General features: G+C 37.1%; 1 protein-coding gene across 48 annotated transcripts in view; it reads left to right on the top strand.

Moving 5' to 3' along the window:
• Positions 1-26,172, top strand: part of SOX6 (SRY-box transcription factor 6) — a 456,705-nt gene extending 430,533 nt beyond the window's left edge. For 44 of the 48 annotated variants that reach the window (XM_065594763.1, XM_065594780.1, XM_065594788.1 and 41 more), the window contains 3 exons: positions 6,221-6,454; positions 9,451-9,667; positions 18,932-26,172. In XM_065594763.1, the coding sequence (XP_065450835.1) occupies positions 6,221-6,454; positions 9,451-9,667; positions 18,932-19,235 (755 nt within the window). In that variant the 3' untranslated portion in view covers positions 19,236-26,172. The remainder of the gene's footprint in view (positions 1-6,220; positions 6,455-9,450; positions 9,668-18,931) is intronic. The other 4 variants (XM_065594783.1, XM_065594759.1, XM_065594776.1 and 1 more) reach the window with 1 other exon arrangement.
• The last annotated feature ends 1,549 nt before the right edge of the window (positions 26,173-27,721 follow it).

A 27,721-nucleotide genomic window follows, 5' to 3' on the forward strand; every position in this document is an offset into this window, starting at 1 on the left:
CTCATCTTATTGTAGAAGATTTTTTAAAGTTTAAGTGCTTGGCCAGATCAGAGCCATAGTATTTTAGCCTCCCCTTCATTTTTTACTATCCTTTGACCATGTATAGTCTTCCTACGCTAATCCTGAATTTAACTCCTCCAGAGGAGTTAAACACTGCATCTACAAAAAGTGAGCACTGTTGTCCAATCTGCTTTTCTTTTTGCATTATCTCATCCATGGCTCAGCCCAACAGAAGCTGAAGAGCTGGAAACCAAAACAGCCCTACACCCTCAGAAGCTGAAAGTGTCACTTCTAGGATAGCCCCAGCCTCTGCTGGGCTGAGGAGTAGATTTCCCTGCCAACTAAGCCAATAGGGCAGCCAAATCTTGTTTTTGTAAAAATTTTGAATCCCAACCAAAGTTCTCATTCTGGAAGTCAAACTGCCATTCTGTGACTGTATTATAAACAGTACGCTAGTGAATGGCCCATTAGTCACCACAGACACACAATTGTTTTAACTTTCCCCCAGTTAGTAATGTATTTTGTACATATTATTTTGCAGAGGGATTTTATTAGATAATGATGAGCAAATTCTCCCTATGAACCAGAACTAAAATCCCTACCACTTTACAGTCTTCCATATCCTTTGCTCTTCAAATTTCAGAATAGTCTCTCTTTTTTTTTCTGGATCACTCATTATTGTAACTATCAGCACAAAACAAGAATGTGGTTTGTAAAACTTGTTGAAATTTTGTATGTGGGTGAAAAAGCTTTTTTGATATTTGATTGACATGTTGAAATTGTTTAGCGCTGACTTGCAGTTTGAAATATTGTTATTGTTATGGGTTTCAACCTGCAAGACCACATTTTACATCTGTGTCTTTTATATCATTAAAGCCTTAGTTATAACCTCAGTGAACATTAAGAATTTTTGCTCTCCGGTTATAATACCTTTTGCAAACAGAAGCATTTTCTGTAATGTACAGTATGTTGAACATACTCCTGCACTTGTGGGACACAGGACAGACAGGTTGTGTAATTGTTAATTATTTTTAGAAGCTCATTTTGCACAGATTCTTTTGTGAGAGCCCTTGGGCCTACCTGCACATATTCATTCAAAGATCAAGCAGAGAAACGCTCAACTTTTTTCAGCTGCCTTTTCCAATCCTTCAGGTATGGACTTGCTCAAAGTAGATGCATCACAAGCTTTGTGTCCTTTTTGGGATGTTTGCAGTTTACTACTACTGTAATTAAGGATCGTTCCCTAAAAATTAAATTAAAGTAGATTAAGGATTGTAGTTTCATCTTCCTATTCCAAATTATAATCTCTCCAAATAAAGAATTCAGTCCTACAAAAGCTATATTGAAGTATATTGGACTTTTTCCTGCATCAGAACCAGAGGATCAGGCCAAAACTTTATTAGAAAGACTTAAAGACAAACTCATTGGCCAACTGTACATATTGGTGCAATCAAAAATTTATAAAGCTGTTTCCTAACCATGCCAACTGTAGATAAACACAGTCGCTTGTAACTGGCATGGTGTGGCAGTTATGTAAATCAAGACATGATTTTCAAAATAAATTGTATTTTAAATACTTTTTTTTTTTTTAAATCAGTTTGAAATTTGTGTGGTGTTATTATCTTGGTTACTCCTGCAGGCACAAAAGCTGACCATAACAAGGGAATTCAGTGTTTTACTTTTAGAGACTATATGATGCATTATACCTCTCCAAAGTAACTCTTTTCATTTGTATACAGTGCTCAGAGCTGAAGGTTGCTTTCCTGATCCCCCTATGGTGTTATATGAGCATGTTTTGCATGCAGTTGTGTTAGACTACAGTAGTTTCCTCCTTTATTTAATTATTGATCATTATACTGTAATTACAGACATAAGGAGCCAGATGCTCCCTTCTGCTTATGCTGTTGGAGTGGAGCAATATCACTGGAAATATGGCAGGGAGTGTGAAGTTGGGAAGCAGTGTCACCTGTCTCATGAGAACAGGGAAACCTCACTTCAGAACTACTGCAAGGTAGCAGCAGGGAAGGAGCTTGTGAGGCAATCCAGGGATGGGCCAGTAGATCCACCATTATGAGGATCTACGGGCCTAAAATCTGATGATGGGGGGAGGGCCCAGCGTACAGTCATGGGCGGTAGTGGCAGTGAAACTGTTAAGCAGCTGTCTGCATCGTACCAGTAGGTTGAGAGAAGATTTCATTCCCCCCCCCCACAACCACCCAACAACTTTTATTAGATCTTCTGTGACAAATCCATTTATTTGTATCGTGGTGGTGGGATGTATGAGTGCAGCATTTGGCCCAAAGATAGATAGACCCTCCTTTTCCCCTTTTTAGGTAAACAGAAATTCTTGGAAGGTTTGTGGCAGCTCCCTCATGATTAAATCCTCCCATAAATTCGGGCCACTTGTTGTCTCTTCAATCTGTGCCAGGCTTGAGGGAACCTGGCAGAAAGGTGGGAAGGAAGCTCATTGGCACTGATCCAGTTAAGTACTTAGGCATGTGAGTAGTTCCAAGGACCATTTATGCGCTTTGTTAGGGATGTGCTTAAACACTTTGCTGAATTGGGACTATAACAAGGAGCATGTTCATGAAGGTAGAAGGTGTAAAATCATATATATGTCACAGTCCAGGGCAACTGCACCTGTATTTACACTCCATGGTCCACCAAGGGCACCCACTTTTAGGTTTCTAGATCCTCAGCAGTCCCCTTTCTTGGGTAGAGACCCATGTCTCTCTCCATCCTGACTGGGTTTTTCCAGGCTGCATAGTTCTCTGTCAACGATATATATTCCCATCAAGCCAAACTGCCTTACCAAGCCAGTTTCTGTGCCTTGTTTTCTCTTCAGAGGCTTTTAACAATTGTAATTGACAGTAGTCACTAATTACTACACAGCTCTTTTTATAAGTAAGTACATTTATTCTTAAGATGAAAGCATTAAAGAGAAAACATATTAAAAACCAATAAAAGAACCTACACACACACACTAAAATGTTTATCAGAGGTGACCCTAATCTCACGTTCTGTTAGGTGTTAATCCTTCAAAATCCACAACTGGGCGTTCCATGTGGTTACAAGTCCATAACAGTCTCAGATTCAAAATCAGAACAACCATGAATCGTTCAGGGCAGATCTACACTCAGAAGTTAAATCAGGAAGATGGACTAACTACTTCAACAAGAGAGCCCCCTCCTGTCGCCGTAGTGTCTACACTGAAGCTCTACAGCAGTGCAGCTGCAGCATTTCAAGGGTAGACAAGCCCATACGCTTTCCTTTATATTGCTTGGATCTTTGATCATGGCCTTGTATAACAGGTGATCAGCAGACAAAAAGTCCACTCCTAAGAGCAAAGCTTCAAAAGACTAGGTTTGCATTTACCCCTCCACTATATATCTCCCAGGAAATCCACTTTACACGCATTGTCCCAAAAGTCTATTCTTGTCTGACACATTGTTCACTATTGGCCATCCATCACATCTCCACTCTACAGAGGTTACATCAAATCCCAGCCCACAATAATGCATGAACTTTGTGTTTAGTACGATGGACCCAAAGATACTGTACTTAAACTGAATTCAGGAAATTCAGGAAATTGCCTTATCACAGTATTAATCAGCTGGGTAGAGATATTCGCGCCCCCCCCCTTTCCTTTTCTATCAGTAGAGCTGATTGAATAACTTGTTGCAAATGTTGACAATTTTGTACAGAATAATTACTCATTTTTTCATTTGTCAACTAGCTTCATAATGCTGCATTATCATTGCATAGTTGTTGCAAATTTTGGTATTTAAAAAAATGGAATAATTATACATATAATTATATATACATTTTTCTGTTATTTGTGTTAGTCCTACCTATTAGAATTATGTCACTAAACCACAGTAACATAGGAAACCCCAATTAAAAATATCCCAATTTTAAAATAAAGATATGTTCTATTTGAGACGACGTGCAGGAAGAGTCTGATCAAGAACCCATTTGAAGACAGGGAAAAGGCTCCTGTTGACTCCAGTTGCCTTTGGATTAAGTCCTAAAAGCACATCTTTATCTTCACCCACTCAGCAAAACCACTACTCCCTATTGCAAAAGAGAGAGAGAGAGAGCAGCAATTGTAACCATCTGTAAATGCTGAACACCTGTGGCACAGTAGTTAACTCAGAATAATATTAAAATATTTTTGCATCTGACATTTGCTGCCAACCTGTCTTCTTTTATGTGCACACATGTAAGTATATAAATTGCTGAATCAGTGTCAGTTGTAAAGTAATGGTATTGAGGGCATCATAAATTTCCACAGTGATCCTCAGGAGAAGACACTGTCGTATCTGAATGAGTGTTTTGCTTCCAGGGTAATGAATGTCTTCATCTGGCCCAGCAGTCAGCATATTGCCCTATGTTGATGGATATTGTCCGCTTGAAACTACACTACATTTCACTGCACAATAAACATGGCTGTCAACGCCATATAAAGTGAAATCAATTTATCCTGTATGGTCAGTGCCTTTTAAATGAAATTAATGTACTGTGGGCATGGTGGCAAAAAGGTAGTGTATTAGTTATGCATCCTCTGTTCTAAGCCTTTTTTCATATAAATGAATTGCCTACATGGAATTAAATTGTTGTGTATATAAAGTATGGTGTTTTCCCAGTAAATTAGCAAATACATAATTAAAAACTATAAGCCAGTCATTGAAGACAATAGAACAATGATACTTTGCAGACGCTAAATATCTGACTTTATATTTTTGGTTGATATAAATTACCTTCACACTGCTACAGAAAAAATAACAAGGCATATTATTGTGCTAATTTATTGTCATGTTTTGACACAACCACCTTTTTGTTTTTATCAAAGCACTGGATAACATGAGTGTAGAGTGTTGAAGCCTAAAATAAAATTGTGTCACTTTTCTCCTGTACAGCCTTTTCTTGCTCTCTGTTCACAGCTATGTTCCAGCCTTAAAAGTGTATATTACAATTATGATTCCAAAAGTTTCAGGACAAGGACATGCGTTTACCAGGCTCGCATCTCAGCTAATCAGGCAGTTCCTACCACCTGATGTTCAGTTGTGTGCACTCTAATGTACAGTAAAGCTTAGGCTGCTTGTTGTCATGAAAACTGAGCTTGGGTGCAGCCCAAGATCCATCACAGGTTAGAGTAGGGGTAGGCAACCTATGGTGCATGTGCCGAAGGCGGCACGCAAGCTGCTTTCAGTGGCACTCACACTGCCCGGGTCCTGGCCACCGGTCCTGGGGGCTCTGCATTTTAATTTAATTTTAAATGACGCTTCTTAAACATTTTAAAAACCTTGTTTACTTTACATACAACAATAGTTTAGTTATATATTATAGACTTATAGAAAGAGACCTTCTAAAAACGTTAAAATGTATTACTGGCACACGAAACCTTAAATTAGAGTGAATAAATGAAGACTCCGCACACCACTTCTGAAAGGTTGCTGACCCCTAGGTTAGAGCATGCACAGCTGAATTGCAGGTGGGTAATGGCAGGCCATCAGGATCACTAAAATATCATTGTCAAGGGGAACCCAATGTACTAGTCACACCAACCTGTTGCTCTGGTATTAGCATGCATACCTGTTGACTGCAAACTACCGCATTACAGATGCGTGGCTTGATCCTGCAAGATGCTGAACCAAATTCAGTTGTCATTGAAATAAATTTGAACTGAGGATGCTCAGCCCCCAGCAGACTCAGACCTATATAATGTGCAACATGTACCCACAGATTAAGAATACGCTATATAATTGATTACGAAATGTTTGGATATGTTCCACTGCACAAGCAGCAGAGTCATTGTGAAGTACTTCTGTGAGCAGTTCTACATCACTGTTGATTCTCACGTGTAACTTTTATACATATGCACCCATGGAACATACAAAATGTACACGCAGCATTAGAACCCAGAACTGGAACTTGGTCTAGTCTTTGGTAACTTGACAGAAGAAAAATATAATTATCAATACAAACAATTTGTTGGCTAATACAGGTATTGTGGATCTTGTTAAGATTGCCTTTGGATGGTTACATTGGAATCATGAAATTAGGTCTATTTTATCTCCTCTTATAGATGAAGCAAGAAGGGGGAGAGGGGGAGAGAGAGAAAAAATGAAGCTAAAATGAACAAGGCATAGGAAGTTGTTTGTAATCAAAATAATAATGCTTTGCATCCATCTTGTTTCTTCCTGCCTTGATATTACAGGAAGTAAAGCAATGAATGGCTCTGCAGCTAAACTACAGCAGTATTATTGTTGGCCAACAGGAGGTGCCACTGTGGCTGAAGCTCGAGTCTACAGGGACGCACGGGGCCGAGCCAGTAGTGAACCGCATATCAAGCGACCAATGAACGCTTTCATGGTTTGGGCAAAGGATGAACGCAGAAAAATTCTCCAAGCTTTCCCTGACATGCACAACTCCAATATTAGCAAAATCCTAGGTAAGTACAAGACAATAAATATATTGTGACTGATGTAGATGTGGCGGCAAATGCAGAGATGGATGTTTAAGGAACAGGCCACAATTTATTAAACTTAACAAAGGGTAGGGGCTCTACCTGTCCTGTCACCCATACTCTCACCAGGATTTTAATTGGTTCCAATACAGGGGTTACACGGATACTCCATATAACTACCTTGGCCTATGACTCAACATGCTCTTCTGAGTCTTACCACCTCCCTCCCTGCGTGAGCAGGACCGGGAATACTAAAAAGCAGAGGGGGTGGGGGGAGGACCTTGGCCACGGAAGGCCATAAGGTTTTCCGCTATCCCATGAGCACAAGGCCCATCAATAAAATCTCAGGTCTTTTACTTCTGGGAACCATTCCTTTTAACCACACTGGAAACCACCCACAAATTGTGAAGACCTAACATCCTTTCCAAGTACTATCATCAATTGTTAAATCCTATTAGTATTTAACTTAATTGTGCCTCCAGGGTGCTGTGAGGAAGGCGAAAAATTTCCCAGGTGCCTACAGGAAGGAAAAATTTCTTTCCTAACCCCAAAACAGCTGATTGGTCAGATCTGCTGTATCCACAAAACACAGCTCCGAGACTATTGGTACAGCGTAGAGAGGGTGGGGCTGCTGGGAACGTAGCAAAAAGAAGCTCCACTTGGCTCAGACTAGGATAGGGTGAGGGACCAATCAGCTTCTTTCCTTCCCCTATTAGCTAATGAATGGCAGAGACTCTGAAAGGGAGGGACAGCCCTGTGTCCCCCTGTGTATTGTCCCTCATTCAACTAGGACTGTCCGAATTGCCAGTTTACTGTAACAATGGCTCCTGGGTAAAGTGACCCATTGCATGATCACATCAGAAATAATTTGAACTCAAGAGTTCCTAATTCATGCAAATGGAAACTGTGCTTCTTATGGTAACATTAATAATTTTGGAAGTATGTTTAATACAAATCCAAGATAAAAATTTATGTCAGAGAATTAAATGTCAGAAATGAATTATTGGTCAGCAAGTTTCATAATACTTGAAAGAGCATATATTTCAACGCATATTTTCTTTAAAAAATAAGGTAATGTTTTAATGAAACATGTATCACTGTTAGAAGAAAAAAATAGAAGGAAACACTTGCATTACACAATTAAAATATTACTTAATATTAACAATTCTGAAGTAATATTTCACGTGTATACACATGTGATATGGGCATACACCAATACATGCGTTTTGCCACTGTGCAAATAAATTGGCTGATTTTTTTAGACATTGTGAGTCAATGACCTCTCTGGAGAATTAGAAACATACGTGAGAATGAGTGGTGAAATGTTAAAACATATATTTGTTCTCTGAGTCTTTGAAGTGAAAGATGGATTCTAAATGTAACTCGTAATAAATAACAGTAAAAATCAAGTTTCATCTGTAATCATTTTATTGTAAACTTTTGAGTTGAAATGCATTTTTAACAGAGCTGTTTCTCATGCATTTGTTATTTCTGTCAGAGGTAAAAAGACCTTCTAGAAATAAATGTTACTCTGTCCTAAAACTTTTAGTATCTCACTTAGAAGTTCTCATATTTTTGTCTACCATTTTAAATAAGTTATATGAATAGCCTTTCAGTTTTGTATAAACCCTGCACTGTTTCAATGTTGGCAACCATGGAGAATCTATATTATTTGTGTGCATTCTGGAAAAAACTATTAGGAGTATAGTAACTGTATTCATTAAAATGTAAACTTTCAGCATAAATATATTAGAAGTGCCAGCAATCGTGTGTTCGTTAACCATAGAATTAACCTGTCATAAATAAGTCTATCTCCATATAATATCTGTGCAACTTTTCCAGGACAATGAGAAAAGAGTCTGAATTATTAGAACTGACAGAGAACATTGCTGGCTATGGATAATATTTATACAACTTTTCCATTTGTTGATGTATAAAAATCTTGGTAAAAGAATAGCTTCCACCCACGTTTACCGCAGCTGTAATAGTTTTATCCAGCTGAAAGACACCAAAAAGCTACTTTCTGCATTGCTTACCCAAAACAACCCCCCAAAACCTACCCTCTCTCCAAGTGTTTAGATCATTCTTTATAAACAATACAAGGGATCTGAATACTTTTTCCTCTTCCTGTATAAACTGTATTAGAATTTTTTACTACTTTTATTGGCTCAGCTTTCAATGAACGTTTACAATACTTAAAGTGGTGTATATAACTGCAAATGTGCTTTCCTTTAAAAAAATAACTTTCTAAGTGCAGTTCAATATATTCATTTCATCTGGCCAGAGAAAAATATGCATAATAGAATTTAAAATATTGTAGAGTGCCAGTAGTATGCCAAGGTTATATCAAAGTGCAACTAAATTAAAGATGTATTATTAGTAAGGGGATGTTTGTAAATTTGTGAATAAGTGAGCTTTTCATAAGTTTTCCTTGCTAAGTAGCAGAGCAATGATGGATACATTATTAGAAATTTATAAGCTATGTTGTTAAGAACTCTTGGAGAAGCATACATACATGACCAATGTGATAAGCTTTTAAGATCAACAAAATGACAGTAGACCCAACCTGACTCTAGTGATGTGCATTTTAATAAATAGCTCACAGAATTATTTTCAGGTCAAAGGTCATTATTGTAAAGAATAATTGAAAAAAAAACGTTATGGACCCAAGATCCATATTTTCAAATGCAACTATTGATTTTAAATGACTCAATTGTTAGGTGTCTGACTGGAAACAATTTAAAGGAGCTGGATTTTCAGAAAGCAGGTGATCTGCACTCTTTGGAAGTCATGCCCCTTTGAGGTATCTCAAATTGGGTGCCCAAAATAGCTAATCACTTTTGAAAATCTTGGCCACAGACAGTTTTTTTAAATGCTGGTGAACTTGTTATACAAGGTGGCCAAAAAAAAAAAGTGTGTTTCTCAATGCCTATAACTAGAACTCAGTCTGCCTTGCTTAAGCGTCATGTTTTTATATATAGGCTCTCGCTGGAAATCCATGTCTAATCAAGAGAAACAACCTTACTATGAAGAACAGGCACGGCTAAGTAAAATCCATCTAGAGAAGTACCCTAACTACAAATACAAACCTCGACCAAAACGCACCTGTATTGTTGATGGCAAGAAACTGCGTATTGGAGAATATAAACAACTGATGAGGTCTCGAAGACAGGAGATGAGGCAGTTTTTTACTGTGGGGTAAGTATTATTGCTGTTGCTGTTTTTTTCAGTGTAGTACCATGTTGTTTTTCAAACAAATGGACAGTTCTCCTTAACTGAAGAGTTAAGGGTGCAATCTGCAAAATCTTGCTAACACACCTAGGATTTACTATTGAACATAGAATTACCAGCCATATACTGTAGTCTATGATTAACTATGGGCCTGATTCTAGAACTCTTTGAAAACAATTGGAGTCAGTTCATTGGCCTCAGAGCATTTTTAATCCGGCCATATGTGAGTTAGTAGAAAGCCCTGCCCTCAGTAGTGATGGTTTCCAGGATTAGTCCCAGGATTAAGACCCAGAACAACAGGAAAAAGTAGAAAAGAAGTGTTAGAGAGGACAAAGGTGAAGAAAATAAGAGATTTAGGGAGGGGAGGACTAGGGAGAAGATAGTAAGATTATGCAGAAGCTTGGGTGAATGATGCACACATCTTGAAGGCGCCTAATATTTTTTTGTTATGTATTATTGTGGTATACAACATTCCTTGAAGAAATGCGATGTGAGAAAGGACTTAAAGTACAGGGATAGATCAGCCAGGTTTCCATTCAGAATGTATGGTGCTAAAAAAAAAAAATCTCACTACAGTTTTAATCATACTTTGTGTTATAAATACAGTAGAAGGTAATACTGTTAAAAGACATCTAGTATTTTGAACATGATGCAGTGCTATGACAGTTCTCCAGATTCAGGATAGAAGCCCACTGAAACAATTGCATCAGAACTAATTTATCTCTTCCATTCGCTTCTGAATTAATTTGTGATGCTCTGTGCCAGGGTAGGATGTTTCTGGTAATTTAAAAAGAGCCTAAAAGCTATCTCCCCTGCCAGCCCTTCCAAATTCACAATGTTCTACTTATTTCTCTAATCATAATAATCTCCTTTTATTGTGTGCTTTACTACCAGATAATTGACCTTCACATCAGTATAAAAAATATATGCCCTGATTTTTGGGATGTGGAACTCCCTGTTGCAGTCAATTATTTTTTGGTACAGCCTGCAACAATGTAGACTTTTTGTTAACTCTGTCACTAGAAGTATTTTCATATTTTGAAATATGATGAGATAATATAACTTTTGAGTCTGTAATATGATGCCGTTAGCTTACTCTGCACTATTAGTTGTTTAATAATAAGCTGTCACAGAAATTGTACAGATACACATCTGAATTGATATAGCATATCACAAATGATCTTCAGCTCAAAGGAGTGAAATTCTAGTCCACCTCTTCCAAGGCATATTAACAGTCAAATCGTATCAATACAATTCATTTTCAAGATCCAAAAGCAGCAATGTGCTTAAATTAAATAAAGGAATGGAAAAACAATAGCATGACAGTGAGAGAAAAGACAACGGGAGAATCGGTTGCTAATTCAAAGCATAATTAAGCTGCAACATTGTAGGGATCAGAGGAGCAGGTAAAATAAGGAGGTCAGGATTAAGAATTATTCCGTTCTTGTAGAAAAGTGAATGACACAATGACTGTTTTTCAAAAACACTCAAAACTATTCCCCCTGAATCCAATGACCCAAGTTAACCTTAATGTCTCCTTGTGATATATCACAAAGAATCATGAGAGGCAACATGGGAATTTAATCATTTTTCTAAATACATGAGTCCTGATTCTTCTAATTTACACTATGACCTCTTAACACCCATCTGGCAGAAAAAAGAGGCCTTAAAGTGAGTGTAAATTACATTTATATTGATATGATTTGAATGTAATTTACAACCACTTTAAGATCCCTTTACAAAACTACGAAACTTGGTGTAAGAGGGAATCCAACCCTTGGTTGGAAACATGAGAGAATATGAAATTGCATTACATGGATTAGTCAAAGGTGACAAAGGATTCATGTCTTTGTTCCATCTGTATTTAAATTTGGGAGCTGAGGAAACCTAGAATGTGTGTGGTTCTTCCGAATTTGTTTTTACAGGGTTTCTTTTGTGGTTGTTTGACCTTCCACAGGGTCCTCCCCTCCCCCCCCCCCCAAATTCCATAGTTTATTTCCCAGAAAAACAAAAAAACAAACAAACAAAAACTTACTGAAAACACCAAGTGAGAAACTGGAGGAAAAAAAATCTGAAATGAAACACAAAACTCATACTATATGATTCACTTGGTAAGAATATTTATTTCTTAAATATAAAAAGTGTATATATTGTCCAAAACAAAAAGCTTCCAATTAAAGTAAAATACTGTGCCACAACAATAGAGTCTCCAGACAACTAACTAGTTAGGCTTACCCTGCTTTCACCTACTTATTTGCTTTGTCAAAGTCCAGCCTATTGTGAAGTTTCAACTAAACAACATTGTGGGCCCAAACCCCTCAAATATGCCACAGTTTAGCACCATTTTAATGTAACAAACAGTACACAACCTTGTTCACAAATGCAGATTTATATTCAAATTAAGGTCAATCTTCAGAGCAGAGTTTGTTGGGAAATAGTTTTCCCATCCTGCAAATATGTTCAAGACTTTGAAAATTTTTATCAACCCAAAGCAGGACAAAAAGTTTAAATCTCAAATTTTTGTGAACCAAAAAATCAAAGAAATGTTTGGTTTGGGTTGATTGAAATGTGTTGTTTTGATTGAGACCTTTTAGATGTTTTAATCTTTTTTCACTTGAATTAGCTTAAATTTACAAACAAAAAGTCATTTTGAACCAGAAAAACATTTTTTTTTGTTTAAAAATATCAAAACACTTCATTGCAACAATTTAGACTTTTTTTTTTTTTCAAAAAACTTTTTAAGTCAGGAGATTCAGTGAAATACCCTGTTTCACAAATTGTCTCAGTTTAAACAAATAGGCATTTTTGATTAAAAAAGTTTTGTCGAAAAATTCCCAATTAGCTCTACTTCAGAGTGAAATCAGAGCCTAATGTTTCTAAGATCAAAAATCTTTCAAATGTATTCTCTGTTTACCAAAATTCTTCATAGTGGAATAGAAATAGAAAAGACAAAATAAAACGAGAAGACCCAAATAAAATCCTCAAACCCCACAGGGTTGTTTGATTTGTTTTTTGGGGGGGGGGAGAAAAAACAAAACTCAGGTTTTATAATCCTAGTTTCTTCTAATGAGGGGTTCTGTTGGTCCTTTTCCTGAGTGTTGTTTTAGATCCAGTAAAGAGAGTTTACAGTGGGCAGAGTGCTCTGAATTTCCATGTTCAGTGGTGTATTTGTGGGCATTCATGTATTTGTAAAGTGCCTATTCCCTTTCCTCCAGTTATTCAAGTTTGGACATTTCCAGCATCTCACCAGGTTTCTATTGTGGTTGTAGTCCCCTGAGGTTCTATACGTGAAAACAAGTGATGTCTGTTTGGATTTCTCAGTAACGTTCTTGAGTTAGAAATTCTGTTCTTTTTAATCTATTTATTTAAACATGTGGATTAAATTACATATCATATGTTTAATCTGTTATAATAAGTGCAAAACTATAGTCACAGTATGCAGAAATAAATAGAGGAAGTATGAAGATGGGGGGTAGAAAGACCTATTTAATTCATGGGAATTAAAACTTTATGGCATTTCATACATTCACATATTTGTGTTGTTTAGGTGTTGGTGTTTTTGTCGTCTCTTTCTGCTTTTCTCTATTCAGTTCAAGTTCTTATACCATTAGCACCATAGTATCTGAGTGCCATTCTGAAGGGTGCTGAGCCCTGTCAACTCCCCCTGACTGAGCCTTTAGTTACTGTGGAAATGATTGTGTCATGTGTGTGGGTGGTACTTGCTCAGATTCCCCTCAAATGCAAAATTGTCTCCATTTCTACTATGACAACAAACTTTTTGTTACTCTGGCTTCTGAAAGATAGAAGTGCATGCATTGGTTCTGACAGCATATAGTAAGTGGCATACTGTAGTAATCAAGAGTAAGACACACAGCAGTAATTTAAGTTAATGCTTCCTAAGAAACTGTTATGTGAAATAGCAGTATTTTGAACAAAAAAATAAACTGACTAATGGCCAGATTCTGCACCATTTACTTAGACAAATTCCTGGGAAATTCAATAAGAGAGTGAGATTGTACCGTAGGGGTGATATTCATCCCTATGCAATAGACCAGCACAAGGTCTATGCATCATTTACATACAAATTAAGCAGTATTTTAAAGACTTAAGTGGGACTTAAGTAGTGTCTATACTTTGTGATGGAACTATACATTAGTGAATTTTGCTCCAAATAAGGAATACTATCAGGCAGGATAATTCAAACTTAATGCACTAACACATACAATTTAATTTAAAAAATAACAAGTGGAAATTCAACCTGTAATCAGCCAGGTTTATTTAATATTTTATAATATTTTAGTTGTAATGATACAGTTGTTTACGGGAAGCTTTGAATGAGAACTTTTCAACTCTTCTGTGAAAGCTAAGCATTAAAGCAGCTTCAAGCGATTTAAAATTTATCTTCAATATTTCATTTTTCATAATCCTTAAGTAAATGTTGTTCATGTGGAAGCCATAAACTCAGAGATTTCAACTTAGAACAGCGTATTTTGTTACCTTTTCTTACAAAAATAATTCAATTCCCAGTCACTTTCATAGTCTGATACCCTTTACGTAGACATATATATTGTATACATTAGTCTGCAAAGTGATGTGAACGTTAATTTTCTTGAGTCTTGCCTCTATGAGATGTTTATAAATAAAGCCTTTACAGTGTTTATAACTACTGTATATGTGTGTATTCTGAATGTTGGTAGACTACCATTTTGAATAAGCCTGTAATATTATACCAGTATAGCAAGAGCTAAAAGTAAGTACACAATGGGTGCTTTTGTGAGATTTACTGTTATTTTATTCCTTACGGGGAAGTAAGTTTCAGGGTGTGTAGCACATAAGCATTTTCCCTAACGCAACCAATTAAGCTTCAGTCATTTAAAGAGCTGTCAGAAAATAGTTCTGAAGGGATCAGCAAACAATGGTAATTTGCCAATTTAAATGTTTAGTTAGTTTTGCAAAAGTCAAAAAATGGAATGTGCTCCAGGAAAATCCTAATAATGTTAATACCACTAAATTGCCAGCAGGTCAGTTTATATGAGAAATTTCATGTTGCCTACTCTTTACTGTACTTGTCTAATTATATTGGGCCAGATCCTTGGCCTCAATACAGCCCCTTTGCAACACTGGCAGAGCAAAGGGTCTATAGAACTGGCTTAATTGGCCCTCTGATGATTTCCCTGGTATCAGAGAGTCCTCCAGTGATATAGAGCTGGTGTAGCCAGCTCTACACCACCACTTCGCATAACCTCTAAGGCATGAGCACTGTTGTACTTTGGTGATCTCCAGCTTCTGGAAAGGCCCTTTGGTGGGCACTGAAGCCGGGTGCAACTAAGAACTTAAACCAGGGGGTGAAGCAGAATCAGGGAGGCATAGAGGTGATGTAAAAATACGTTTGCCTGTGGTACTCTGCTTAGCACAGCTTGGCTAGACTAGAGAATCTAGAATTTAATTTGACAAATACTTTTAAATACAAATGTTTTTAAGGTAAACTGCAAATCAAAAATGTAAAATTAAGTTAAGACCTGAAATATATGCTAGACATCCCAACTAATCAATCAATTCAGAGCATGCAGAATGCAAATTTAAACTAACCCCTTTTTACTTCTTTTTCTCCTCTGAATAATCTTATTTCCTAGAAAATTACAAAGTCATATCCAGCACCAAGTGCAAGCCATGTAGCTTGTGATGTCATAATGACACCATCTCAGAATGCACCAATGTAAAAGGAAGACCAAGAGAATTACACAGAAGAGAAAAAATAGTTTACATGTTTGATTAGATAAATGGGCATTTAGCTCACAATTCAGCAAAGGACTTAAGCACATCCTTCATTTAAAGCATTTACTTACGTTTTGTTGGTCAATGAGACTTAAACTTGTACTTAAAGTTAAGCACATGCTTAAGTGTTTTGTGGAATCAGACCTTCGCATTTAACTCTGGCCATAGCTCATTTTTTTAATTTTTGCTTTTTTAACTTCATTTGAAATAATTAATATCCAGTAACTATCCATCCTTTATTTTGAAATCTGAGAAAGTTTTAAGGAGAAATCGTGACCCACCGAAGTCGATGGCAAAGCTCCCATTGACTTTAATGGATCCAGGATTTTGCCAGAATTATTTTATATCTTTTATTGCACAGGATGGTCTATGTGGCAATACAACTCAAAACCCCCGCCCCAATTTCTGATTAAATACACATCTAGGTCTTCAGACAATCCATTGGTTTTGACCTACTCCAGTCAGTAAACACATTCACCACACGTGTGCTTTTTCTACACTTCACTAGAGGAACAATAGTGAAGTGCATTCTTAAGAGTGATTCATTAAGCCACAAAGGTGTGACCTACTTTCCTGTTACACAAATCAGTTATGCAGATCTGTTATACTACTTATGTTCATGCTACAACTTGGCATGCACAAGAGATGATGCCTAGAGTAAAATACCAACACTGCAGATTCATCCTCACTATCCCCAGGTAACCTGCACTCTTTGTTACCTTAAAAAGTGTTGAAGAGATGTAATGCTATTGCAAAAATACTTCCCCTCCCATTAAAATGCAGACGTGAGAGAGAGTTGCTAACCTTTAATAAATGGCTTAAAAAATCAGACAAGCAGTGTACCAGATTACCTACAACATGTAGCACTTCTACACTGCCTTTCTTGTCATGCCACTCCATGGCTCCTTCGGATTTCTTTTTTCCCTTATGGTAGAAGGAAAAATGCTAATCTTTCTCCAACACTGCAAAGAAAGGGATAGCACAGAACAGTCTCACGTGACCACGGCAGTCTCTTCACTTGAGCTAAGAGCACTGTTTTCACAGTCAGTTCTCATATCTTGGCCATTAGTAACTAGTTGCCCACTTATGAAAAAAATATGTTTTTTCAAGGGATTAGACAGTCAAGGGTCACACACTAATGCCCTATGCAGTTTCTTAACTTTGTGCTAGATCTTTGTACATGTGAGATCTAGCACACAGAATTGTGGGAAACCGTTCCTGATTGGGACCTGTAGGCACTACTGCAACAGACATAACACATATTAAAAATACTGGTTTATAAACAGCTTATATATTGGAAGGGTAAGCCCCACTGATGTTGCTGAATAAAAGCACTGCTTTTCTCAGAAGAGCTTTCAGAGTTAATACTGTGGAGTTCTTCAAAAGTTTTTTTTTTTGTCAATTTATTAATGATATTAAAAGAAATATCAGGAAAAAAGGTTAATGTTGGCATTAGAACTTGGTGAATAGTGTGAGAAAATTACACATGGACATCTTGGTGACTTCTAAAGAGAATGTTGCTGCGACCATTTGTGGACCTACTTATTTATTTGCTTTTGGCAAACAAACTTTCAGGTGAATGTTTCTTTTGTCTGAACGATTGTGGAAAGGGAATCTTGGGCTTGTCGCAGAAGTAATTTATAAAGCTTATATCAATCAATCAGGGAACAGAAATCGTAGCATGTGATTTAAGTAGCCAGTCCCACAGTTGGAATATTGAATTGTTAAAGTTGAAACACTTGAAGCAATACTAGCAGCAAATCATTAGCAAGCAAAACTATAGGCTGAAAAATGTTTGCCCAAAACATTTATCAAATGATTTCAAATAGGGGACAAATTAGTGAAAATCTCAGTCTGTTTGTAGACAATTTACAAACATGAAAAAAGTGATTAAACACACTGAATAACTTATTTATTGTGAACTGTTCATCAGCAGCACCATTCTTCTCAAACTGGTGTTTGATGGGTGCTCCAGTGGCTTTACTAGCAGGGCGAGTAACATTCTCATCTGCCTTTTTACTCCATTTAAGTTTTGTTCTGAACTGGAGGCCTATGTCTTAGACTGGGAGATGAGACTTCACCAAGGTCAGGATTCTATAAAAAGATGGCAAATAACCAAATTCTATCTTCACATGTTCACAATGGCACTCCTGTGAATTTCACTGGAAGCTGTGCATACATCCAGAGGCAGAATTTGTCCCAAAATATATTGGCAGTATAGTGAAAGTAGTTTGAAATGAAGTGGAATGAGGGAAAGAGACACATTTTCTATCCATGTGTATTTTTCTGTCACAAAAGCATGTTGTGCAAAGCCTTAAGAAATGAAAATTCTCTGCTCATATATTATAATTTAACCAAATCAAGATGTCTCCATCTTCACTTCCTCTTAATCTCTCAGCAAAATCTCCTTTTTTCTCTTCTCTTCTTTTCGGACATTCAAGCTTATATTAGGTAAAGATGGGGGGTGGGGGGAGAGTCACTTTCAGAACAAATCCCATAGTGATATGTTCTATATGGAATGTTATGATTTCACCGGCTCCCATGGTTCCTGAACTTGGAGTAGCTTGATCTCCTGGTAGCTCAGTGGTGTGATATTTAGCATGATTGTCGTCTCATGTCAATGAGTGAATGAGACTAACGCACAAATGACAGTTTTTGCACTCTTGCCCTTAATCACTGATCAGGACAGGCAAGTGGGTAAGGACAGACACAGGGATGGCTAGTAAGCAGTGGGCTGAAATTTAGCAATCCTCATTGACTGTCTATCCTGTGCACTAAGACAGAGGTTCTGAAGAACAAATACTAAGTGATCATGAATTTAAGGACTATGGGTAAAATATCTAAAGTGCTTAAGTGCCTGAGGAGTCTAAGGCCCATTGTGACATAAGTACTTAGGAGCCTAAGTCTCATTGACTTTCAATTAAGTCTCAATTACTTTATTACTCAGTAATAAGGTCTGTGAAGGGTGTAGTACTATTCACAGTAGTCAGTTGAAGAACTTACACTAGAACTCATGGTCTCCCCCGGGTGCTCAGCACAGTGAATATTATTCACAATAAATTATTTGACCAGCTCTCCTATGTAGGGCTGCAAGGCTGGGACTACAGTGAGACATTTGAATGGCCAGGTTTTAAGCTGCAGAAGCCAACTTTGACAAAGTCATATGTATTCAAAAATGTAACGACATTTTGCCGTCTATTTTATGTTAAACCACCCAGTACCTGAATGCATCAAAGGTGCGATACTGTGAGTTGCTGAGCAGCTTTATCTCCAGTTGCACTTGACAGGAGCAAAGGGCACTCCGCACCTTGCAGGATCAGAATCTGGAACTCAAAGGAGTACACCAATATGTTCTGTAGAAACCATGTATTTTACCTTTGTTTGGTATGCACAGTAGGGTTCCACTCCAGATCTAAACTAAAGGTAATCATGTTCCATTCTTGTGTTTCCTTGCAGACAGCAGCCTCAGATTCCAATCACCACAGGAACAGGTGTTGTCTATCCTGGTGCTATTACCATGGCAACTACCGCACCATCACCTCAGATGACATCTGATTGCTCTAGCACCTCTGCCAGTCCAGAGCCCAGCATCCCTGTCATTCAGAGCACTTATGGTATGAAGACAGACAGCGGAAGCCTTGCTGGAAATGAAATAATAAATGGAGAGGATGAGATGGAAATGTATGAGGACTATGAGGATGATCCCAAATCAGACTATAGCAGTGAAAATGAAGCCCACGAGGCTGTCAGTGCCAACTGAGGAGTGTTTGCAGAATTATAGTACTCTGACTCTTTTGATTTTTTGTTTTTTGTTGAACAAAAAGTTCTTAAAGAGCCTGCATGCATGTGTGGCTCCTACAGTTACATCAGCAGAATGGTCTTAAATGTTTCTTAACGTGTGAGACAGATTGTTCCCCTAATTTTCATGAACCTGTTTTTTTTTAATTTAGGTGAAGACATATATTAAATATCAGACATTGGGACTTGAAAACTTATATGAATCAATAGCTGTCTTACAAGTCTTACCTTTTGTCTCTTGTCTTTTTCCCCCCCCTATTTGGATGCTGATAAAGGTTTAAGTTTTTGTTTTAGATGGGGGTTATACATTCTCACTCAGGTATGCTGTGCCAGCCTACAGGTTGTGAATGTGTTTTTATTCTGGATTATTTTAGAAAACAAAAACTGCAGATTTCATATTGTGAAACAGAACAAGTCCGCAAGTGTACGCATCTGTGTGTCAGAGCTCATCTTTTAAACAAACTCTGAATTCCACTTTTTCCACATGTATAGCTGAACTTCTGATGTGCCAAACTTTTCATAACTTTTGAATCTTAACATTTTAAAAAAGTCTTAAGGGAGACACTGTAAAGTCTTAGACAATCCTTTGGCATCTTAAAAAAATATATGTAAAACATAATTTTTTTCCAGAAAATGGTAAAGTACTCAGGAATCTGGAGACAGGATATTCTTAAGTAGTGAACAAGGTTGCCACAGTGCACGTGCCCAATTGCTTTTGCCTCTTGATATGCCATTAGTGCAAAATATTAAGCACAAAAGCGCGATCACCAGCTATGGACAGGCCTGTCTTAGCAGTGTGAGGCCACCTCTGACTACATTCTCTATCCCTTTGCTTTTAACCCTTGCATTCAGTCTTAACACATTTTCTCTTAAATAATTTATTCATTCCAGAATGCCAAGGGTGCAAATACTTAATATTTATTTTAAAATGTACTGTTGGTGGCATTACATTTGTAATTCCTTATGACTGTCTTAAAGAGCCCTTTCTCTTTCTTCCCCCAAAACATGCAGGTGTCTGAAAATAAAAAATGCACCTGCTTCCCAAATGAAAGTGGAATTTGTGAATGGAAAATCCAATTATTTCCATAACACTATACATCCAAAGAACATCTGGAACCACTATACTGCATATAATGCAATATAGAATGGATACTTTTAATATGTACATACAGTACATATACTCCTATATATTTCTGTGTGTCATGATACACATCTATACTTATACAATATACAGATGAACAATCAATGGAGACAGGTGCATTCAATGTCTCTTCAGAATCTGCTGTGATGTATTTGTAGGGCCTGTAGAATCAAGTAGTGAATCAAGGTTCTGTACATCCCCATTCCAATGGTCACCTGCGGGAGCTTTCTGATATCTTCAGTGTATTTATGCCGTGATTTATTTGTGAAATTCTTTGAGGGAAAATTCACACAAAAGTCTGAATTGCAGAGCAAGACAAAGAGTGCATTACAATAGATTAATCAAATATTAGTTGCATGGGAATGGGAGCCAGAACTCCTGAGTTCCTTTCCTGGCTCAGCCATTGACTGGCTGAGTGACTTTGGACAAGTCATTTAAGCCACAGTTCTATGAACACTTACGTATGTATTTAATTATACTCACATGTATGAGTCTAACTACGTATGTGTTTGCAGGATTGGGGCCTTAATGTCTCTGTGCCTCAATTTCTCTATCTGTAAAATGAGGATAATGATGGGTTTTTTTATATCATACGGGTATTAAGAAACTTTATACATAATTGTAAGGTGATTTGGGATATTTGGATGAAACCTGCTATAAAATGCAAAATATTATTATTTGTATTATTAGAAACAATATCAATGACAAAGAAAACTTCTGGCAAATATATGGGGGGGAAAGAGAGGGAACACTCCCAGGTTGAGAAGTTACTGAATGTTCAGAGACAAAGAGAATATAAAAAGGGAGAATTTTTCTTCTTTTCTTCACTCCCACTCCACTCTTGATACTCACAAATAAATCGCTGTGCATAAGAGACAGTACTGGGCTTCTGATCTTGCACTTGTGCTGAGTGTCCTCAACTCCCACTGACTTTACTGCGAGTTTAAGGTGTTCAGCACCTCTGTGAAGCACTCAACACCTTGCAGAATCAGTTACATTCAGATAAATATATATGGACCTGATCCAGCCCCCATTGATTTTAATGAGCATTGGATCAGGCCCCATATGACTAAATAGGTACAGTATTATTAATAGAGGTTATCTTCATGCCCGTCACACAATCTTGTAAAGCTTCCTGTAAGATCTAATGACGAGTCGCTGTGCTGTGAGCTGTCATTTCTCTCACAACTGCAGCTCTTTGAGTGGAGATAATCGGTGTCACCACTGTAGGAATCACATCTAAATGTGCAAAAACAATGAAGATTGTTCAGTTTACAGGACGATTTATAAAGATAATGACACAGAAACACAGTGGTCAAATTTCTCTGACCATTTTGTAATTTGGAACAAAATGCTATATTTTTACTATTTATTAAGTGTGTTCTAAGTCCATGTCTAATAGCAATAAACTGGTCTAGCCAAGACTTTAAAGGCATATGCTGTGTCATTAGCTGGTGAGCGCCCTCTTTAAGCTGGCTAAGGTACTGATAGAAAGTGTTTTTTTGTTCTTAATATTTCTTGGAGATTTGAACTGTTTTTAATACATCTAGCTTGGATTAGGTGGGAGGGTACTATTATTTCCTAAAGAACAACTATTTATTAATGTCTTACAGATTTCACTAGTTCTAAATATCTCTCCCTTCCCCCCACCTCATTTCTTTTCTCTTTCTCTTTTCTTTCTGGTTCTGTTGCATAGGTAGAATGCTGTATTGCTAGCATTGTTTTTTATGTAATTATTTTTGCACAAAGGCAAACATTTAGATTAGTAGGTTAATTTTTTTAAATTTTATGACCATGCCAAAATAATATTCTGCAGGCTGGTGGAGAACAAAGGACTGTTCTTTAGGACTGAAACTTGATTTTGCTTGTAGTACAAAAAACACACACACTCACAGATGTTGTTTCGTAAGTGTTATAAGCACTGGATATAAATGGTATTTTTTATCACTTCTGACTAATGTGAAACTGTTGTACGAAAACTATATGAACAAAAGTCATCTGTTTCGACTCGTGTGGGCCTGCCTCACAGTTGCCGGATTTGAGTCATTTTTATGTCTTATTTCATTTATTTATGCAAAATACATGTATGTATGAACACTTTGTTTTAGCTCCAGCCCTGCCTCAATGCTCATGCTCTGTCACTTAAAGCCACATTCTTGAAAATGATTGGCTGTTCAGGAATCACCAGATTGTAAAACCTGCATTTATTGGTTGGAGAAGTGAGAGGGAAGTAACTGAATCTAAATTGTGCATATAAGCATTTTATTGTATTTATTAGCCGACATTGGCTCTAAAATGTCAGTGGAAATCAAGGAAGGACAATCATAAGGAAAAATGTCATTTTTACTTTATTAATTGGAGCTCAAAACAAAGTTTTTGATGAATTTACCATCTCATTTTAGATTTTTTTAAAAATTGTGTAAATATAACATAGGAAATAGAATTTTATTTTTTGTTCATGGATACTTAGTGAAGTATAAGTTATGTATTTACTTTGGTTCTGTATCAGTGTATGTTGGTCCATATTAAATGCTGACAAGTCACTGTACCTCATGTAGATGCTGAATTTACACCTGCAGTGTGAGAGCAGTATTGTGGACCTGTAGCTGGGACAGCAAGATGCCTCACTTGTGCTCTCATTGAATTTTAATTGCATATTCCACAAACAGAATACTTTTTTTCTTTTTTTTATAGAAAGTTTATACATACCAACTTTCCAGTACAGCTGGTAGGAAACTCAATTTGCTTTGTGAATCCGAGCAAAACTGATGAAATAGTTTCATTCCTATATGAAAGCAGATAATGGCATTTTGGAGGCAACAACACATGCCTCAAGAAGATTATCATCATTAAGAGAGCCCTTGCAAAGCTAATTAGATTTAATACTGTTAAACTGTTGATTGCTGTGTTCATTATGTCATGATATCGTCATATCAGGAGTTAAAAAACAGGAAAAAATATTGGCAAAGAGGAGATGTGGGATTGTTTTCAAAGCATTGAGTTTAAGTACCGCAGAATAATTCTGATTTTAAAAAAATCATGCCATTCAGGTAATGCACAAATATAGTAAAGCTATTTTTACTGTGAACTGAAACAGTTTTACAGTATATTTCCTTATTTAGTTAACAGATGCAATATATTTTCTTTTTTGGAAACTTATAAAAGACTTATTTTCAAGAGAAGAACACTCCTGAAGCTGTCTGGTGCCAGCTAGAGGTAAATTGTTGACTTCACTTGGTGTTTGACGAAACAGAAATTAAAGTCTTAATGGAATAAAACCTCTGATTTTCAAGGTACATGTTTACATGGGGAAACAACCCTCACGAAAGGGCCCAATTCTGATCCATGTACACGTTCATGTGTCACCATCTAGCTTGTGAAACCAGCTTCTGAGAATGCATGGGATCAGAATGTTCTCCTAAATTGGTGTGTTTAGGCTCATCAAAAGGTAGGGTGAGTGTAAAAGATGGGATTGCTACGGAGTGGGAACTCCAAAATGAATGACTACACTATTATTCAACTAGGGTTATGTACAGAAAGTACTATATCCTGTAAAAAGAGTACAGCAGTTGGTTGAAAACAATGATTGTTTAGAGTGTAAACACAACCATGCCCTAATACTAAATTCAAGCATGGTCCCCGCATTGTCCCTATGGATTATTGTTTTTTGTGTTGTCAAAGACATGGAATTTCTTGAAACTTTATCAAAATGATTTTTCAGTAAGAAATATTGCAAGGCCCCCAGCAAAACACATAAGTATCTGCTTAACTTTAAGCATGTGAGTAGTTCCATTGAAATGAATGCAACACCACTAAGTTGTTCAAAGTTAAGCATGTGCTTAAATCATTTGCTGACCCAGGGTTACAGTGCCAACAACTATACTAGAAATTCAGCCAGTAGAATGTATGATATAATTCTTCATATTTTTAATGAGAAGTTGACAAACGGTCTCAGACCCCAGGCGTTTGCATGCTTGTTTAAGACTCAAGTTGGCACTTAAGCATGTTCGTTTTAAAAAATATTATATAACCACATTTGATCTTTTACAAAATACTTGGTCTTTCTCCTTAAATAACTTCTTTATCCAAACACCTTTTTTATATAAACCCATTATAGTCTGTGATATTTCTCAGATGATATTACATTTTTGATATACTGTCATGCCCTGATCCTACTACAGAACAAAAAAAGCATTAAAAGATATGTATATGGAAACGTATTTCATTTGACTCCACATCCCTTTTAAGTACCAGATGCATTTTAAAAAGCTGACAAAGAAGTATTCTGAGAGTTCACACATTGGGTGCAAAGGGGTGGGGGGAGGGGCTAAAGGAAAACTTATCAAATTGGTATTTATAGCAATATGAAAGCTATAAAGCAACTTAGTGACATTGCTTGCTTTGTAATTTCCGCTTTCTTAAAAACACAAGTGAGGTCCTTGGTGCTCTTAGAGTATGGGGAATGTGCAAATATTTAACTGTTTGTATGCTGCACATTGCAGACCTGCTAGTGTGCATTCTCCGTTTGTCTTCCTTTGTCATTTGTGTTTTGCTTTCTCGAAAGCACCATTTTTTTCCTTCTTCAGCTTGTAACAGAGTAGGATGTTTAGCATTTATGTTCACTCATTATTGTATTTGCCATGTAAAATTTTTTTATTACATTAAGACAAGCTTATAAGCTGTTACTACATAACTTATCTTACTGTAACTCTTATTTCCTGACATTGTAATTTGTTTGTGATGTATATTGTGAGATTGTACTCTATGTTAATTTAATCAGCACAATTCACTGACATGCTGGACTGACATGCTAGCTGCTGTTTCCAATTGTAAAGTTTGTGTAGAGCTGTTGGGACAACTGAGACTCTCTTGTCAAGGTACTATGTTTTGGTTCCTTTAGCAACACTATGGGTGTGGCTCTTAAAATGCTAGAGCTGCTGTTTGTACACCCACTAGCAAATTTTAACTGGCAGGTTTTCTTTGTAGAAATTCTATATACAATGCAGGTACCTACCCTGGGCCCATGGCTGGTAAATATTTGGGCGTTTAGAGGAAAAACTAGTGTCTATTGCTGCTTTGAATATGTTTTAAAGTCTGAAAATGTAAATAATTTATCAAAAAAAAATCTTGTACAGTCCAGTGTAAAGTTTTTAAATGAACTTAAAGGTTGCCATCACATCTTTCTCACACTCTCCTCTCGATACAGTAAAAAAGAAAAAAAAGTTTGCTAAGGATATTGATTTAAAACAAAATCTGCTCTCAATTAAAAAAAAAAGAGAATCCTTATTCTTAGCTGTGCTTCATTGCATAAACAGACGACTTGGATTTTGTTGTGCAGTATTGACGTGAGGTAAATTAAATATTAAATAATCTTTCAGTGGTACATTTAAGAGTCTTCTCCTCCTCTGCCTCAGTAATTAATGGAAAAGACACAACTGAAAGACACAGTCCTTATACAGTATATTCTGGTGTATGTTGGCACCTTACCTACATGTTTGGGATTGCGGGGGGATTTTTTTTTTTTTTTTTTTTTTTTTTTGCACAAGGTGCTTTCCTGATATGTTAAACATGTCATCTTTGGGTGATACCGTATATGCCATGATAGGGGTATAGACCCCTCAGGGGAGTGTCTATAAGACTGCCTATTTATGCTCATTTACCTCAAGACTGTCCTCTCTACCCTTAATCTATTCACCATCACTCCATCTTTTGTACTGCTGTTGACACTTACAAATTAAAGATAAATTTTGTTTTATGACACATGCGTGTGGCTTTTTCTATGCCTCTTCCATTATGTATTATGAAATCTGTCAGTCTTTGAATTAAGATCAGAAGAAACCTCTAGACAGGAAAAGGCCACTTGGTCCAGTCATTCTGCCCCCTTTAAGTTTATCAACCCCACCTTCCTGCACTTCACTGTTTTTCTCAATCCCTTTGCATTCCACAAAGACATTTCTGTCTCCAAAATCCATTAATACTATCTGCCTTGATAGACTTACTTGATAACATATTTTGTTTGATAGCATTCACTGTACACTATGTGCTGTGTAAGCAGAAAATGCTTGTGGAAGTAACGTAATCTGAGATGGGTTTTTATCAAGTGGAAATGAGACAACACGTGTCCCTCTTTGTTTGCCTCCTTTATTTTTTCCCCATCCCATCATAAAACACTTTAACTAACTATAACCAAACTCGACAACATGAAAAACTCTAAGGCCATATTGCTTTGTCTGGGAACTGCTCTCCTTTCTATATTATGATTGGCTTTGGGGGTTAGTAATTACTTAGTCACAGTTCTCCTAGGAAAGAATAAATTACATTGAAGTGCACTGTAATAAGTATAATGTAATAGAGACTGATGGCTATGCATTACATCAGATTTTAGGCCTGTTTCTGTTATTGCACAAGCCAAACATCTCCAGATGTCCAAGAAGGAATGAATCCTTCCATCCCTGGAGACAACATAACACACAAGCCTATTAAAAAGATACATCAAGTTATGAAAGCTCTATGATTAAACGTTTTAGGGTCAAATGTGGATGCGAATGAAGTAAATGACCAAAAAAATTGACTTGAGTGATACTAAGATTTGGTCCTTAGTAAATAACGGAAGAGTTGTTCCACTGCAACTGCAAGACTAAACCCCCATCAAGGAAGAAAAGGAGTACAACGTCCCTTTAACTATTGGAACTGCACTACAATTCAGTATGACATGGAAATCACCAGACTGCATTAGAAAACAAAGACAGGAAAGTGATGGGTCCAACTTAAGCTAATAAAGTGAGAGAAACCCAGAGCCTGAGGCCTGTGCTCTTGTTACCATGTCTAGGTTTTGAGCACACCGAGTAGGTCTGAGATGAGGGTCCAGATCTTTAGCTGGTGTAAAGTGGTGTACCTCCACGGAAGCCAATTTACACCAGTTGAAGGGCCCATGGTGCAAAGTTAGCTTTTATTTTGAACTTTCAAACTTTTACTAGTTAGCTGTGAGTCTTTTCATTGATGTAGTTTATAGCTGAGACACATGATCACAAAGACACATAATATGCAAAACAATAACGGTGACTGTCAGTGTAATTGCATGAGTGTCCATTAAGAGCACAAGGGGATGAGGAACAGGATGTGAGGAGCCACTGCTCCCAACACCAGCAACCAGGCAAACTACTTCCTTGAAACACAAGTTACACCCAATTAATGCATCGTGGAGGGGGCCATGTCCCCAGAAGAGTGAGCTGCTGGAAGACAGGCCTGTTTAGCGAAGGCAGCTAGTGTGGCTACTGAAACCAGCTGCAATTATTAGTTGACAGCAG

This window comes from Chrysemys picta, chromosome 4 (assembly GCF_011386835.1).
Source record: "Chrysemys picta bellii isolate R12L10 chromosome 4, ASM1138683v2, whole genome shotgun sequence".
In the NCBI taxonomy this organism is placed as follows: domain Eukaryota; kingdom Metazoa; phylum Chordata; order Testudines; family Emydidae; genus Chrysemys; species Chrysemys picta.